At 47.3% G+C, this 15,613-nt stretch overlaps 1 protein-coding gene across 1 annotated transcript; it reads left to right on the forward strand.

Moving 5' to 3' along the window:
• The first annotated feature begins 244 nt into the window (after positions 1 to 244).
• MED9 (mediator complex subunit 9) lies at positions 245 to 15,546 on the forward strand. The gene is made up of 2 exons (XM_005583026.5): positions 245 to 502; positions 13,602 to 15,546. Exons 1-2 carry the CDS (start codon positions 279 to 281, stop codon positions 13,816 to 13,818), a joined length of 441 nt encoding a protein of 146 aa, XP_005583083.1. The 5' UTR covers positions 245 to 278; the 3' UTR covers positions 13,819 to 15,546.
• The last annotated feature ends 67 nt before the right edge of the window (positions 15,547 to 15,613 follow it).

A 15,613-nucleotide genomic window follows, 5' to 3' on the forward strand; every position in this document is an offset into this window, starting at 1 on the left:
TATTTCTGAAATAAATCCCCTATTTCTCACTATTTAATAATATTTAAATAATTTTGGGTCTTGACTCAACCCAAAACCAGGCACCCCAGACCCACCCACGGCCCGTCGCCTAGCAACAGTCTCCCCACCCCGCCTCCGCCCCGTTGCCGGCCGAGTGCCCAGTGCGCATGCTCAGAGCCTTCCTCCACGCTGCGCCCCTGCAGGGCGCGCGGTGGTGACGTATAGAGTTCGCGACGCTGTCGGCGACCCGACCTCTGGGTTAACCTAACCCCGGAGCCATGGCCTCTGCTGGGGTGGCAGCCGGGCGACAGGCGGAGGATGCATTGCCGCCAACGTCCGACCAGCCGCTGCCTGACACCAAGCCGCTGCCGCCCCCTCAGCCGCCGCCTGTCCCTGCGCCTCAGCCGCAGCAGTCGCCGGCGCCACGGCCTCAGTCACCTGCCCGCGCGAGGGAGGAAGAGAACTACTCCTTTTTACCTTTGGTTCACAGCATCATCAAATGGTAAGAACCTAGGAGAGGACCAGGCCCCATACTCCCTCCAGCTTCTCGTCTCAGCCGTTTCAGAGCTTCAAGAGGCCTTGGCGCTCTAGGGCACGCCCCCGTTTCGCAGATGGGGAAACTCAGACCCAGAGCGGGAAGAGGCCTTTCCCAAGACCACAGAGACATTCCATGAGTTAAGCAAACGATTTGAGCCCCGAGAGGTGCGATATCCTTAAGAATGAAGCCAGCTTAGAGACTACATACAGACTCTTGTCCAGCGGCTCAAACGTGCATCCCATCGATCTTGAGCAAATTAAATCTCTTTAAGCCTCAGTTTTCTCACCTTTAATGTTAGTAATACTCACTTTAGTTCCTTATTTCAACAGACTCAACAGATAAGCATCATCTTCCCTGTGTGGGACACTGCCAAGTGCTATGGGATGGACACAGTAAAAGGGGCATAGAAGGAAAAAAAAGACATGATTGGGAATAACCCATAATTCAAAAAGATTGAGAGGGGAGCGGTGGCGATGGGAAATATTAGACTAAGCAAAAACACAGAAGTTGCCTGAGATGATTAGACCCACCTGTACTGACTTTGTTCTAACAGTACCAAAGGAGATAATTGTCATCCTTTTGGCCAGCCTTTAGGGTAGCCTGAGTTTTCAAAGTGACTCTGTAAAGGAAAAACCAAAAACAAAAGCACGAAAGTCTTACTGATCCCCGTGTTTGCCTAAATTATTATACTGATCCCCGTGTTTGCCTAAATTATTATTTTTTTTGAGACAGGGTCTCGCTCTGTCACCCGGACTGGAGTACATTGGCGTGATCTCGTCTCACTGCAGCCTCAACCTCCAGGCCTCAAGCCATCCTCCCACCTCAGCCTCCCAAGTAACCGGAACCACAGGCATGAGCCACAGCACCCAGCGAATTTTTGTACTTTTTGTAGAGATGGAATTTAGTCGTGTTGCCTAGGCTGTAAATTATTTTCATTATGTTACTTCACTCTATATCCACGTGATAGTAGGTGTAAACCCTTAGGCTTATAACTCTTATTCAGCCATTAAAGACCACAAAGTAAATTAAAAGAAAATTACGAATCCAGTAACATTCAGGTGAACATGAATGTGCTCTTCACTGTTTTACTGAAACGGAATTGTTACAACGTGAAGGTCTTGACCGTTAGTGGCCCACCCACTTTTGAGTTTAAGCAAACTAGATTCACTTGCTGTGGGATGACCTGATGCTCTTCTGCCACTTTTCAAATAACTACAAAGGCTTTGTTCTCACATTAGACCCTGGCTTCATTTGGCTTCACTTGGTGTTTACTGTTTATAAGGGCCGGGCGTGGTGTCTCATGCCTGTAATCCAAGCACTTTGGGAGGCCAAGGCAGGCGGATCACGAGGTCAGGAGTTTGAGACCAGCCTGGCCAACATGGTGAAACCCTGTCTCTTACTAAAAACAAAAATTAGCCAGGTGTGGTGGTGGGTGCCTGTAATCCCAGCTAATCGGGAGGCTGAGGCGGGAGAATCACTTGAACCTGGGAGGTGGAGGTTGTATTGAGCCGAGATCATGCCATTGCACTCCAGCCTGGGCAACAAGAGCAAGACTCTGTCTCAAAAATAAATAAATAAATAAATTTAAAAAAATGTTTCTGGGATAAGACAGCCTGTTCAGTTTTTGTGAGCCTGTGATAATGATCACAGACAGAAATACATATGGAGCCCCTATAATCCCAGGGCAGTGCCGGATTATAAAGGGTTTAGTCAGATTAACCCCAGTTTACTGGTTTTAAGAAAAATGTGGAAAAAGGAAAACACAAAATGTACACATTCACAAAGACAGCTCTTGAACCCCCCAAGAGTATATTCTTGAGCCCTGGTAAAGCAGCTGGATTGGGCTGGCCTTAAAGATGTAGTAGTAAGTTATACTACAGAGAAGAGGCTTTGAAGTTAGACAGTCCTGAGTTCAAATCTGTATACTGACATTTTCATGCCTTCTAATATTGATATAAATGTCTAACCTTTCTAGGCCATAATCTTCTTATCTCTAATATGTCCATAGTGGACCTCAAAAGATAGGTTTAGATTATGTAATAGCTCTATAATGTGCTGACTGGGTGACCTGGGCAAGTAGCTTAGCTTCTCTGAGCCTGTTTTTCTCTTATGAAATGGGAATGCTTATGTCATAGGATTGTTGGGAGATGTACTCAAGAGCGTACCTGTGAAACCTAGTGGGCTGATCACATGTGCTTGTCTCTGTTTCGTCTAAAGGGACACAGAAGGGACTTAAAAAAAAAATACATAAAACCTTCAGACGCAGTGGCTCATGCCTGTAATCCCAACACTTTAGGAGGCTGAGGTGAGCTGGTCGCTTGAGCCTGGGAGTTCAAGACCAGCCTGGGCAACATGGCAAAACCCCATCCCTACAAAAAATACAAAAAAAAAAAAATTAGCCAGGCGTGGTGTGTGCCTGCAGTCCTGGCTACTTGGAAGGCTGAAGTGGGAGGATCACTTGAACCCAGATCATGCCACTGTACTTTAGCAAGGGTGACAGAACGAGACCCTATCTCAAAAATAAAAAGCATAAAACCGAAAAGAATAGGACAGGAGATGATCGCTACAAAGTGAATGACCAGTGCTAATTCATCTACCAACTCCTAAGCAGCTGGCTTGTTAAACATGGCCTACCCCCAGATCTCAGGAACTCTAGTGCAAGGACCCCCTGGAAATAGGGGTGAAGGTGGGTCTAAGAACAGGATGATTACTTGAAGTCTGTTTAAGAAGCAGTCCTGTCCCACCTCCCATCCCTTCCAAGCGGCCAGGTGACTACCCTTCTTCTAAATTGGTGGGTGGTTAAAAGGTTACTCTCCCAAGATTTATTCTTAGGAACAAATAAGCCAGAGAGTACCTGGACTGGGGGACAACAGGCACACTGCAGGGGTAGGTAGGGGGAATCATAACTGAAAAGAGGGATTAAGAGAAAGTTCGCAGTCTGAAGAGAGACCCCACTCGAGCCTTCCCCCACCTGGCTTCTAGATTGGCAGCCAAAGAGAGTGGAAGTGCCCTCTCTATCGTGTGTGACCAATTAAGAGAAAAGACATTGGAAAAAAAAAAAAAAGCCTAGTCAATTAATTCTGAGAAAATGAACAAGCATCACTCATTTGCAGAGCTTCCACTAAGCCTTTTAATGTTTTATTCTTAAACATATGAGTGGATGGCCAAGGCCACTAAGCATAGGAAGAAACCCCCTGGTAAGAAAGACACGGGTCAGGTGCGGTGCCTCATGTCTGTCTGCAAGCCCAGCACTTGGGGACGCTGAGATGGGAGGATAGCTTGAACCCAGGGAGCTGAGGCTACAGTGAGCCATGATCACACTGCTACATTTCAGCCTGGGTGACATAGACTCTGTCTCAAAGAAGAAAGAAAGAGAGAAAGAGAGGAAAAAAGAGAAAGACAAGACAGAAGAGCAGAAAAAGCCACTTGGAGGGAACAGTAGCTGCAAAGGAATGGAGTGGTTCTGCAGCTGTAAATATGAGAAGAGGCTAGGATCCAACCTGAAAACCTTCAGTATAGGCGTGTCTTTTGAGTTTATAGGCTAATGAGGGAGGAATAAGGGCAGAGGAGGAAGGGAGAGGAGACCACGTGAAGCCTGGGGGAGACAGAAGGCTTGGTGAGATTGATGCCAACATGAGTCTTCAATTAGGAAAGGGAGGCAGGAGGAAGGGTGGTATAGGAAAAACATATAAGGACACGAAGCCAAGAAATAGCATCTACTCATGGGAGTCAGCTTCTAGCTTGGTGGTGCTGAGCATACATCCAAGGCAGGAAGAGGGGACTGGGGAGGAGGGAAGAGCCAGGAAACAGTGCAGGGGTCTTCTGAGGGATGGGGAGCTAGTGCAACTGTCAGGCTGGAAGCCAGTCAAGACACAGTCGTGGCGGGCGGAGATGAGGGCTAGGATCGTGTCCAGTCCACCCAGGTGGTGCTCTCTGGCCCTGGGTCCCTTCCTTTCCTATAACTTCCCCAGTGATCCTTTTGTTATTTTTTTTTTTTTTTTTTTTGGAGACGGAGTCTCGCTCTGTCGCCCAGGCTGGAGTGCAGTGGCCGGATCTCAGCTCACTGCAAGCTCCGCCTCCCGGGTCTACGCCATTCTCCTGCCTCAGCCTCCCGAGTAGCTGGGACTACAGGCGCCCGCCACCTCGCCTGGCTAGTTTTTTTGTATTTTTTAGTAGAGACGGGGTTTCACTGTGTTAGCCAGGATGGTCTCGATCTCCTGACCTCGTGATCCGCCCGTCTCGGCCTCCCAAAGTGCTGGGATTACAGGCTTGAGCCACCGCGCCCGGCCCTTTTGTTATTTTTTTTACTTCTTGCACAGGGGATGAGTAAGGAGGTAAAACCTGAAGTAGTGAATTTAGCCTTTCTTGTTCTCATAAGTAATTCAGAATTTTTGAAAAATTATTTAATAAAAGTAACAACTGCAAGTTTAGAAGTACAGAGAAATGGAAAATGGAAAAAGGGTTCCTTCCCCCAAGTCCCCTCACCTGTAGTAACTGCTATTAATACTTTCCTAAGTTCCTTCTGGGAATTACATATGAATGGAATTTCAAACATGTATATGTACTTGACTTTTTTCACTGATTAGTCTATTTTGGCCACCTTTCCATACTGCACATAAAGATCTACCTCATTAAGGCAGCTGCAGAAAATTGCGCCTTGTGGATGCAACATGACTGATGTAACTGGTTTTCTGTTGATGGGCTTCTAGGTGGTTTTCTCATTCTTGCTATGACCAGCAGTGCTAGGGTTAGCATCTTTGTGTAGGAGTAAGTTATGATCGGACAAATCCCAGCAGTAGAATTGCTGGAGCACATTTTTTATTGTGATAGTTATGCTAAATTTAGAGCACTACATCTTTTTAGCTATTTTCCAAAATTCAGTCCTTGTAGACTAGACTGCTTCAGTTAACCTAAAATGGCCTATAAGTCTGCCACCCAGAAAGCATTAAACAAAAATTAAAGTTGTAGATGGATTCTGCGAGTACCCGTGGATATGAAATGGAAAGAGGGCCTCTCCCTTCACTCCTCCCAGCTCCCTTGCAAAGCTGCATAATATTCCACTTTCTGAATGTGCTGTCGTTTATGTAAACAGTTTCTTGCTCAAGGACACTGTCGTTTCTGCATTTTGCTTTTGGAATCAGCACTGCAGCAAGCATCTTTGCCCATGCTATCTTGGTGAACTCTTGGTAGTCTCTGTGGGGGTAAATTTCTAGCAATGGGATATGTGAATTTACCGTTTGGGTCACTGTGAGCAAATTCAGAAAGAATGCCCTGATCTATGCTTCCACCGACAGGGTTTGTGTCTTTCCCCATCACCTGCCATCACCATTAAACTTTTAACTTTGGCAGATCTCATAGGTCAGAAATGATATATTGATTTCTCATTATGTTAGGTAAAGCATCCCTTCATAGGCGATTTTATATGTCGCTTGTATTTTTCCCTATAAACTGCTCATTTCTCTGTCAGATTCTTTTATGTACAGAAAGGAAATAATGTCTGTTAAATGTACTGTAAATACTTCCCCCAGGGTTGTTGCTTTTATTTTTTTACTTTGTTCATAGTCATGGTTTTTGTATTTGTTTTTCATTCAGATGCATAGAATTTCTTGTAGTCAGATTTGTTAAGCCTTTCCCTTATGGCTTCTGAGTTTTGGTCCTACTTAGAAAGGCTTTCCCACTCTAAAATTATAGGTGTTGATCCCTTTTTTCTAGAACTTTCATGGTTCCATTTTTTACTTTTAATTCTTTGAGGCTCCTGGAATTTATTTTGGTGGGAAGAGTAAGGGGGCCCCAGTTAGCCACATCTTCCCACTGCTGTTTTTGAATATTTGTTATTTTCCCTGCTTGCCGTGCCACCTTTACCATGCACTGAATTCCCATATGTTTTCTGATCTACTTCTGGACATTCTCTCCTTCTCCAGCACCAAACTGTTTTAGTTCTTAAATCTTCATGGTACATTTAATTATCTTTTAAGGTTAATTTTCTGCCCTTCCTCTTTCTTGTCAGTATTTCCCTGGCCCTTCCTTTCCCGTGGAGTTTTCTAGCAGCCTGCCTAAGATCATGATGCTTTTGGTTACTGGAACATTTCGTCTTTAATCTGCTTCTTTACTTCCAAGCCTGTTGATACCACTCATTGGCCAGGTCGTTCACCCTTGCTTTTGGATATTGTAATCAGTATTTAATTAGTATCTTTGCCTTTATGCTCATTTTATCCTGTGAATATTATTTGGTTAATTGTTCTCTGTTCTCCGTTCTTCCCAAATTGAACCCAAACTTAGCCCTTCACTCAGGGATCTCTGCAGACCATCTTCAGGTTGCCTGCCCGGATAACCCAACACAAGGCCCACAGAGGGTCCTCTTGCTGCAGGTGCTGTTGGGTGGGTGGAGTCCTCCAGGCTGGCAGACCCTCCAGCCCCTCCACTAGAAGTGCCCATGGAAATGCTGCACAGAGCCCTGTGAACCAGAGCCTCTCCTGTACCCCAGGGACCCGCCTGGTTCTGGGAGTGCTCTGGCTGGGACAGCCCTGCTTGGAGTTGGAACCCATAGCACTTTCATCTCTTCTAGTGTCTTTCCCGCAGTTGAATGAAAACTTAAACTACACATTTATGTTATTTTTAAAGAATGAGGAAAGGGAGGCCGGCCGTGGTGGCTCACTCCTGTAATCCCAGCACTTTGGGAGGCCGAGGCGGGTGGATCACGAGGTCAGGAGATCGAGACCATCCTGGCCAACATGGTGAAAGCCCCTCTCTACTAAAAATACAAAAATTAGCTGGGTGTGGTGGCGGGCGCCTGTAGTCCCAGCTACTAGGGAGGCTGAGGCAGGAGAATCGCTTGAACCCAGGAAGCGGAGATTGCAGTGAGCCATGATCGTACCATTGCACTCCAGCCTGGCGACAGAGCAAGACTCTGTCTCAAAAAAAAAAAAAAAGAATGAGGAAAGGGAAAAGAAATCACATTTTCTTGCCTATAAGAAATATTATAAATCCCAACTTTGAGACTTTCTTGATATATATGGATCCTACATTTTAAAAATATATCATAAAGGAGTAATGAAATGGGCTCTGTTAGATTGGGGAAAATTATTATTTTTTCCTTCAAACTTAATAAATCGAATCTGAGTTTGGAACGAAGTAGCCCAGCCTAGGCCTTCTGAATTACAGTTGTTGCTGCCTTGCATGATGGTTTTGGCTCCCTTTGTAAGAGTAATCTGTCGATGTGGGTACTTTAAAAACATTTTTTAAATTCAATTTTTTAAAATTCTTTACAAGGTCTGAGGCTGCTAGGTAGGTAGAGGGGAGCCGTCCTTGCCACCACAGACAGGGCTCCAGTGATGAGCATGCTGTCCCGGCGCCTCTAGCCTGGCCTGGCCGCTTCAGCAGGTCAGCAAGACCTCAGAGCCCCAGCCAGACCTCTTTCGTGGGAACAGGGTGTTATTGACTGTCTTCTGCCCACTCAAGTGTCTGTTTTAATCTGCCCGGCCTTCCATGCCAGCTGAGACCTGTTCCCGGGTTGTGTAGGAAGCAGCCCCCACTAAGTGCCCACACTGGCTTCCCAGGGATAGTCACGCAGTTACTGAAGGCCTCTGCCGTTCACTTTCTTCTCCCTCAGCCACACCCCAGGGAGCAGGATGAGCGGCCACAGATAGAGGGTGTTCATAGACTGCTTGGGCGAGGTGTTTCCAGTCTGCCTAAAAGCCTCTTCACTCCTCTGCCATGTCATTTCCATCCACTCAGTATGAATTATAACCAGAAAGTGGGCCCCACCAGAAGGCAAGCCCCACAAAGGCAGGCCTTTGCGAGTGAGCACTTCCTTAGTGGGCGTGAGAAATGCCAGGCAAGCATTTACATGGGTTCTGGGAAGAGTGGGAAGCTTTGCCTGGGAAGGCTGGAGGCGCTTGTGGTGGCACTGGGGGGCCTCCTTCACAGTTTGAATTTGCCTGAAAGGTGTTGTGTGTGGGTAGGAGGCCATCGTTTTTGAAATGGAGTCTCACTCTGTCGCCCAGGCTGGAGTGCAGTGGCATGTCGTGGCTCACTGCAACCTCTGGCTCCCAGGTTCACTGGAATCACTTGATTTTCGTGCCTCCGACTCCCAAGTAGCTGGGACTGCAGGCACACACCACCATGCCTTTGTAAAAAAAAATTGTATTTTTAGTAGAGACGGGGTTCCGCCCCGTCTCTGTCTACAGGCACACGCTACCATGCCTTTGTAAACATACAAAAAAAATTTTTATTTGTATTTTTAGTAGAGATGGGGTTTCGCCATGTTGGCCAGGCTAGTCTCGAACTCCTGGTCTCAAGTGATCTACTCACTTAAGCCTCCCAAAGTGCTAGGATTACAGGCGTGAGCCACCACACCCGGCCGCCATCTGGGATTTTTAGGCAGCATAGTGACCTGCTCAGACTTGGATTTCTTTTTTTTTTTTTTTTTTTTTTGAGACGGAGTCTTGCTCTGTCGCCCAGGCTGGAGTGCAGTGGCCAGATCTTGGCTCACTGCAAGTTCTGCCTCCTGGGTTTACACCATTCTCCTGCCTCAGCCTCCCAAGCAGCCGGGACTACAGGCGCCCGCCACCTCGCCCAGCTAGTTTTTTGTTTTTTTTTAGTAGAGACGGGGTTTCACCATGTTAGCCAGGATGGTCTTGTTCTCCTGACCTCGTGATCCGCCCGTCTCGGCCTCCCAAAGTGCTGGGATTATAGGCTTGAGCCACCGCGCCCGGCCTGACTTGGATTTCTAAAGGTGGGTGGGGCAGAAGTGGTTCAGAAGAGGAGAGGACCTGGATCCACAGGAAGGCAGTGGCAATGGAAGGTGGCTGGTCTAGAGGAGATGGAGCTGGCAGGCTGGAGGCTGGGAGAAGGGGGCACACAGGTGCAAGTCTGGGGGTCTGGGAGGCCAGGCTCCTAGCTCGGCCAGTAGAGTGTGTAGGTAGGACTGCGCCCTCCCCTCATCCCCTGCTGACAGCGAGTCTATGCTGGACATTTGCCGTCTCCCAGACTCCAGGCAGGAACGCCTTGGTAACTGTGGGGAAGAAACTGAAGTGCAGGAAGGAGGGCTGGCTGGGGAGTGCTCCCGGTGTCCAGGGCTCAGGAGTGGATGTACACGTTGTGGGCATTTTGTAGAGCAGTGATTTTTCATACTCCGTTTAGCAACAGAACTTTTTGTTGCTCTTTGCTAAAAAGAATATTTTTTACATGTAATGCTGTGAGCAGATGAAAGCAAGGGTATAAGTTCAAGGCCTTCCTCTCTGGAAGGCCTCATAGGTCTTGGCAGAACTGGAGCAGAGAAACACAGTTGATAGGTAAGTAGTAGACAGTATCATCCAGGGCGGGAGGGAGAAGTGCGCCCTCTGTGGCTACAGAGAATCTGCATCAGTACAGTTTTTTTTTTGGAGGACATTTTGGTAATGTCTGTCAAAAATTTAAATATATATAACCTTTGACCCAGAATCCCTACTTATAGGAAATGATCTTACCAAAATAGTTGCGCAAGTACATAAGGGTATAAGTACAAGATGTTCACTGTCATTCTAGTACATTACAAACAGTACAACCACCTGTGAATAGCCAGGGTGATTTAGCTGTCTGATTGTATACATGTTAGCGTGGAAGGACATCTGAGGTGCATTGTTAACTAGAAAAAGCAAGAATGAGAACCATGGATGGTCACATTTCTGTCAAATAAGAAAAGTTTGTGTGTTTTGTATGCTATTGTAGATTTCAAAGCCATCTGAAACAGTGGACACCACGTGTTAACAGAGGTTATCTCTGGAACAAGGGGTTAATGAGATTTCCCTTTTCTAAGCCTTGGGTGGCTGTCATTTTTGAATTTTTTCCCTCAAGTAACCTATTACTGTCATTTTTTAAAAAATGATCTTAGAAAAATGAAAGCCACAGGAGTTAGTACGGTGTGAGGAGAGCCTGTGGCCAGAGGAGTGGACTGGTAAGGGCTAGTCTGAGGGCAAGGCAGCTAGGACAGAGTGGAGCATGAGGCACAGTGCATGGAAGTTGTGAGGAAGAAGAAATGGGAAACGTGAGTCAGATGCCACCAAGAGGTCAAAAGAAATGACTGTCAGGTTTGGGAGGAAGTCCGTGTCCGTGGTTCTAACACGGTTATTGGCCAGTTTGCATCTGTACTAAAGCATCCATACTAAAAAGAAGAACAACAAAGAAAATCCGGGCATGATTCTCAGACACACCCACCTAAACCCTAGGATGTTGCCCGTGAGTCTGGTGACACAGATACAACTGTCTGTTATCCGTGGGAAGGATGCTCAGAGGATCACCCCTAGCGGTAGTATTTTTGTCTACTCTTTTAAAAAACCGTAGTAGGGGGCGGGCGCATTGGCTCACACCTGTAATCCCAGCACTGTGGGAGGTCGAGGTGGGTGGATCACCTGAGGTCGGGAATTCGAGACCAGCCTGACCAACATGGAGAAACCCCGTCTCTACTAAAAATACAAAATTAGTGGGGTGTGGTGGTGCATACCTGTAGTCCCAGCTACTCAGGAGGCCGAGGCAGGAGAATCGCTTGAACCCAGGAGGCGGAGGTTGCAGTGAGCCAAGATCGCACCATTGCACTCCAGCCTGGGCAACAAGAGTGAAACTCTGTCTCAAAAAAAGAAGAAACCACAGTAGGTGGGACCAAAGCGCTCTGACCTTGCCTTGTTTGTACGATGTTCATCCTCCTTGACCTACTGGCTTTTTTCATTCCTTCTATAGTTGGTCGATGACTATCCTTGAACACAAAGGCAGGCCCACTTAGAGCTTTCTGCTTTTATTCACTCAGTATTTGGGCCTGTCCCTTTTCTTTTGGCTTGAATATTTCACAGTCATCCTGGCTTAGCAGGTGCCCACTTCTGAATAGCGTGTTTTATTCACGCCAGGAGTTCTGTGCTATTTCCCTCCACCAACTAGGGCAGTTGGGCTTGCAGAGGTGCCCCCCTGTGGGCTGCACGGCCCCTTTTGGCTCAGCTGCGCTCCAGGTGGCTTGTTTTACAGCTCCTTTTTTATTGTCTGAAGACTGTCTCCTTTCCTGAAAGTTCACCAAAGAACAGGCAACCCTTGCGATTTGGGGGTTTTCAGAGATGAGCATCTTAAATGTGACCCACTTTCAACTTTCAGAACTAAATTTTCTTCTGGGTCAGGTTATGTTTGCTTCAAGAATGGAATTACCTGTCATCCACATTTCTATTTTAAGTACTTTTTTGTTTGTTTTACCATGTTGTTTCAGACTCATGTGATGTGAGTCGGTTTTTTAAAAAACTATATTTTAATTTTAAAACTTCCTTGGGACTTAAATTCGTAACAGTATGTTAACACGCATGCCATCCAAGTAGAAGGATTTCAGAAGTCCAGATGGTTTCTGTCCACGTTTGTGGATCAGAGCTGAGACTTCAAAGAATTAAAATAAAAGAAGTTCCCTATTTGCTTCCTTCCAAAGGGTTTTTAGTTCTCATGAATACCAGTTCATCCTCTCTAGAATCTGAGATAAGGTATACTGTTAATGGTGTCTCTCAGTTGAGGGCATCAAATGACAAGAGATGTTTGGCTGGCCTCTCATTTCCTGGAAGAAGTGATTGATTCTCCGTACCCTCCCTCTGAGTTTAGAGCTGTTGGTAAATACTGAGCTGGCCATGGTGGCCATCTGATTTGCAAGGTGTGAGATGTAACTGATGGATCGCCAGGAAAGATGGATATTTTGCCTGCGTAAGCAGAGAAATGATGAATAGTAAACATGAATTAGCACCATCTGGGTTGAAATTTCCCGCTACAGATGAACATTTATTTAAAAAATTAATGATCATTGACAGTTTTTCCCTCTTATGCCTCAATGGCTTACTTTCAGAACAGCTTACTGAATTGCCTTTTAGTTTTGGTCTCAACCACTTGTTTTCAAAAGCTCATCCACTTACTAACTTTTAAAAAATGTATAGGAAGTTGGGTGCGGTGGCTCATGCCTATAATCCCAACACTTTGGGAGGCCAAGGCAGGTGGATCACCTGAGGTCAGGAGTTCGAGACCAGCCTGGCCAACATGGTGAAACCCCGTCTCTACTAAAAATACAAAAATTAGCGGGGCGTGTTGGCACGTGCCTGTAATCCCAGCTACTCAGGAAGCTGAGGCAGGAGAATTGCTTGATCCGGGACCCGGGAGGTGGAGGTTGCAGTGAGCCGAGATCGCGCCACTGCCCTCCAGTCTGGGCAACAGAGTGAGACTCTGTCTCAAAAAACAAACAAACAAACAAATGTATAAGAGCAACTGCCAGGCTGTTTTTTTAATCTTAAGGGAGATTGTTCTTGCCTCGTTTTTCATTGAGTAGGACCTCTGTGCAGCTAATAGCTGTGAGATAGAACGAACGGTCTGCCTTGAAAGTGAACTTGAATCAAAGGCAGGGAGTGTCCATCACCATGGCAGAAGAGAGCCTGTGTCTGCTGAGACATTTAAATCAGTTCCATTTTAACTAATTTAAAATTTATGAACAGCTCTGTGGAAATTAGTCTTTATGTTAAGAGGTTCAAGCCAGCATCAAAACCTCAGCTAAAATTAGCTCTTGCTAGCTGGTGAAGCCTCCTGATTGGCCTAGAAATGGCTCCAATTAGACAAAATGTCATATTTTAGCAAGTTTTGTTTGGCATTTGTCACCTGATATTGGTATTGGTTTGTTAATTGAACCAACATGTTCATGAGCTTATTTGCCAAGCATTCATTCTTTCCACAGACATTTCTTGAGTGCCTGCAGTGTGCCACACACTGGGCCGAGGGTAGGGAGACACCTGTGACCAGACAGACATGGTCCTTGACCTCACAGAGTGACAGTTGACTTGACAGAAGATCAAGAGTGTCTGTGTGTGATCTGCAAGTGTTCTAGGCCTGGGAGCTCTTTGCTGGCTGCCTAAAAGAGAACCCGTCCCTTCCTCTGGGGGTGGACAGCCTAGTCAGAGGCTAGACACATAAAATGAAGTGTTCTAAAAGCTATCGCAGGAATGACAGCGAGCTCTGGGGGGTGCAGGATGGGAAAGCCAAGACATGTATCAAGCTGCGAATGCTAACAGCTGTTCTTCCCCCACAGCATGGACAAGGACAGCCCGGAGGTCCACCAGGACCTGAACGCCCTCAAAACCAAGTTCCAGGAGATGCGCAAGCTCATCAGCACCATGCCCGGCATCCACCTGAGCCCTGAGCAGCAGCAGCAGCAGCTGCAGAGCCTCCGGGAGCAAGTCAGGACCAAGAACGAGCTTCTGCAAAAGTACAAGAGCCTCTGCATGTTCGAAATCCCCAAGGAGTAGAGTGAGGCCGACTTCCTGAGAAACGGGGGGAAGCCAATGGCCTGTCTCCCCACTACCATCCCCAAAGTCTCCTTGGGGCGTGGTTCCTGTGGACCCCAGCTCAGAACCTCAAGGTGCAGGGGCGGGGCTCCTGTGCTGCTGCATGTGCGTCGCCTGTGCGGGAGCCAGCACCGAGCTTGGCTGCGCTGGGTTTCTTCGTGTAGATCCATATGTCTAGATGCATAATAACTGGAGTGCCTGCTGGTGGAAGTCAGAATGCTCCTGGAGGCAGCGGAGGGGGTGGAGGGCTCTCCCCTGCCGCTGGGGAGGGGGCCATCTGCTGCGCCGGGCTCCACTGACAGATCTGAAGAGCACAGTAGGAAGGGAGGCAGTTCCTCTTTGCTTCCTTCCCTCCCTCTCCTCCCACCCCCATAGGATCAGTGTGTACCAGGTACACATTGTTCCCGTTAAAGCAGCTTCTTGAAACATTTGCATAGAATTCACTGGATGAATTAAGCCTGCGCTCATATGGCGTAGAACTGTGAGATAATGTTTTGAAAGGCCAGAGGGTGGCCTTTTTCCCAAACAGTTTGGTTCCTTTTATGTTTGAGCCAGTGAATGGAACTATAGCTGTGGGGGTGTCAGCCCAGAGCCCTGCCAGGCAGCCCCTTGCTCCAGGTTCCCTGCCTCCTCCAGGTTCCCTGCCTCCTGGGCTCTCCTCGCGGTCACCTCTTGCTCCCTTCCTCGCTCATCACCCTCAGTCAGTGCCCAAGAGTGGACAAAACGCTTCAGATGTGCTTCCCCAGGGTTGACAAGGGGCCATCCTTTCCACACAGGCTCGAAGAGGTCTTCAGGCGAACAGACCTTCCCCCTTCTGGCATTTCAGATTCCCATTGCTCTGGTTAAAAGATCTTTTCCTTCTGGCCTTTGCACTTGTGGCAGCAACATGTACTACACTGCAGAGGGGTTCACTATGCACCTTGTGTTCAGAGAGCGGCAACCCTGGGGGCCAGTTCAGGTGGTCCCCGACCATGAGCTAGGTCTGAAAGTTACACAGCCAAGTTTGAGCTCTTAAAAGTTTGTGAACAGCCCTCATTTCCCCAGCTTCCCTGATTTCTTCCAGATGGGACGTTTTGTTTGTGTGCTCTCCCTTGCCTGTCAGACTGAGGTAAGAGCAGTTCTCTCCCTTTCCTCTCGAGGAGGAGGTGTGAAGTCCTGGAGTATTGTTTGGGTCTAGGAATGGGCACATAACCTGCGCTGACCAGTTTAGGGGCTTAACAGATGCCCGTCAACTGACCTCGTTGGCAGGAGGATTGGGTGGAGATGTTTTTAGCAGAGCTTCCATTAGTGTAGACCTGTAGCCACGTGTCAGAAGGTGGGTGGCATATTGGGGACCTGGGGCTGTGTGAAGGAGGAGATCAGATTTCAGTGGCTTTGGGCAGAAAAGCAGGCTCTGGATTTAAGCGAGTGGTCACCTGTGAGACCAGTTCTACCTTGGGACTGTTATTTAACTGAATCAGTTATTTCCTTGAAATTTCACAGTAGTGGGTGGGCCAGTTTTAAGGCTCTGACAGATACCATGAAACATGAAGCACGTGGAAAATACAAGACCCCCAGGGTCTTTCTGAGTGCAAGGCTGAAATGGACAAGGGCTCCTCGTAGGGGCGGAGGGAGCCGGAGCCTGCCTTGTGTTCCTTTGTTGACTTGTAACATTTTTCAAATGCATAATTAAAAGGACTTACGCTCTGCTGTCTCAGGACATCATGCTTTTTGGACTGAGAAATTCATAGTGGGATGGCTCTCAGGGAGTTGAGAG

This window comes from Macaca fascicularis, chromosome 16 (assembly GCF_037993035.2).
Source record: "Macaca fascicularis isolate 582-1 chromosome 16, T2T-MFA8v1.1".
Lineage (NCBI taxonomy): Eukaryota > Metazoa > Chordata > Mammalia > Primates > Cercopithecidae > Macaca > Macaca fascicularis.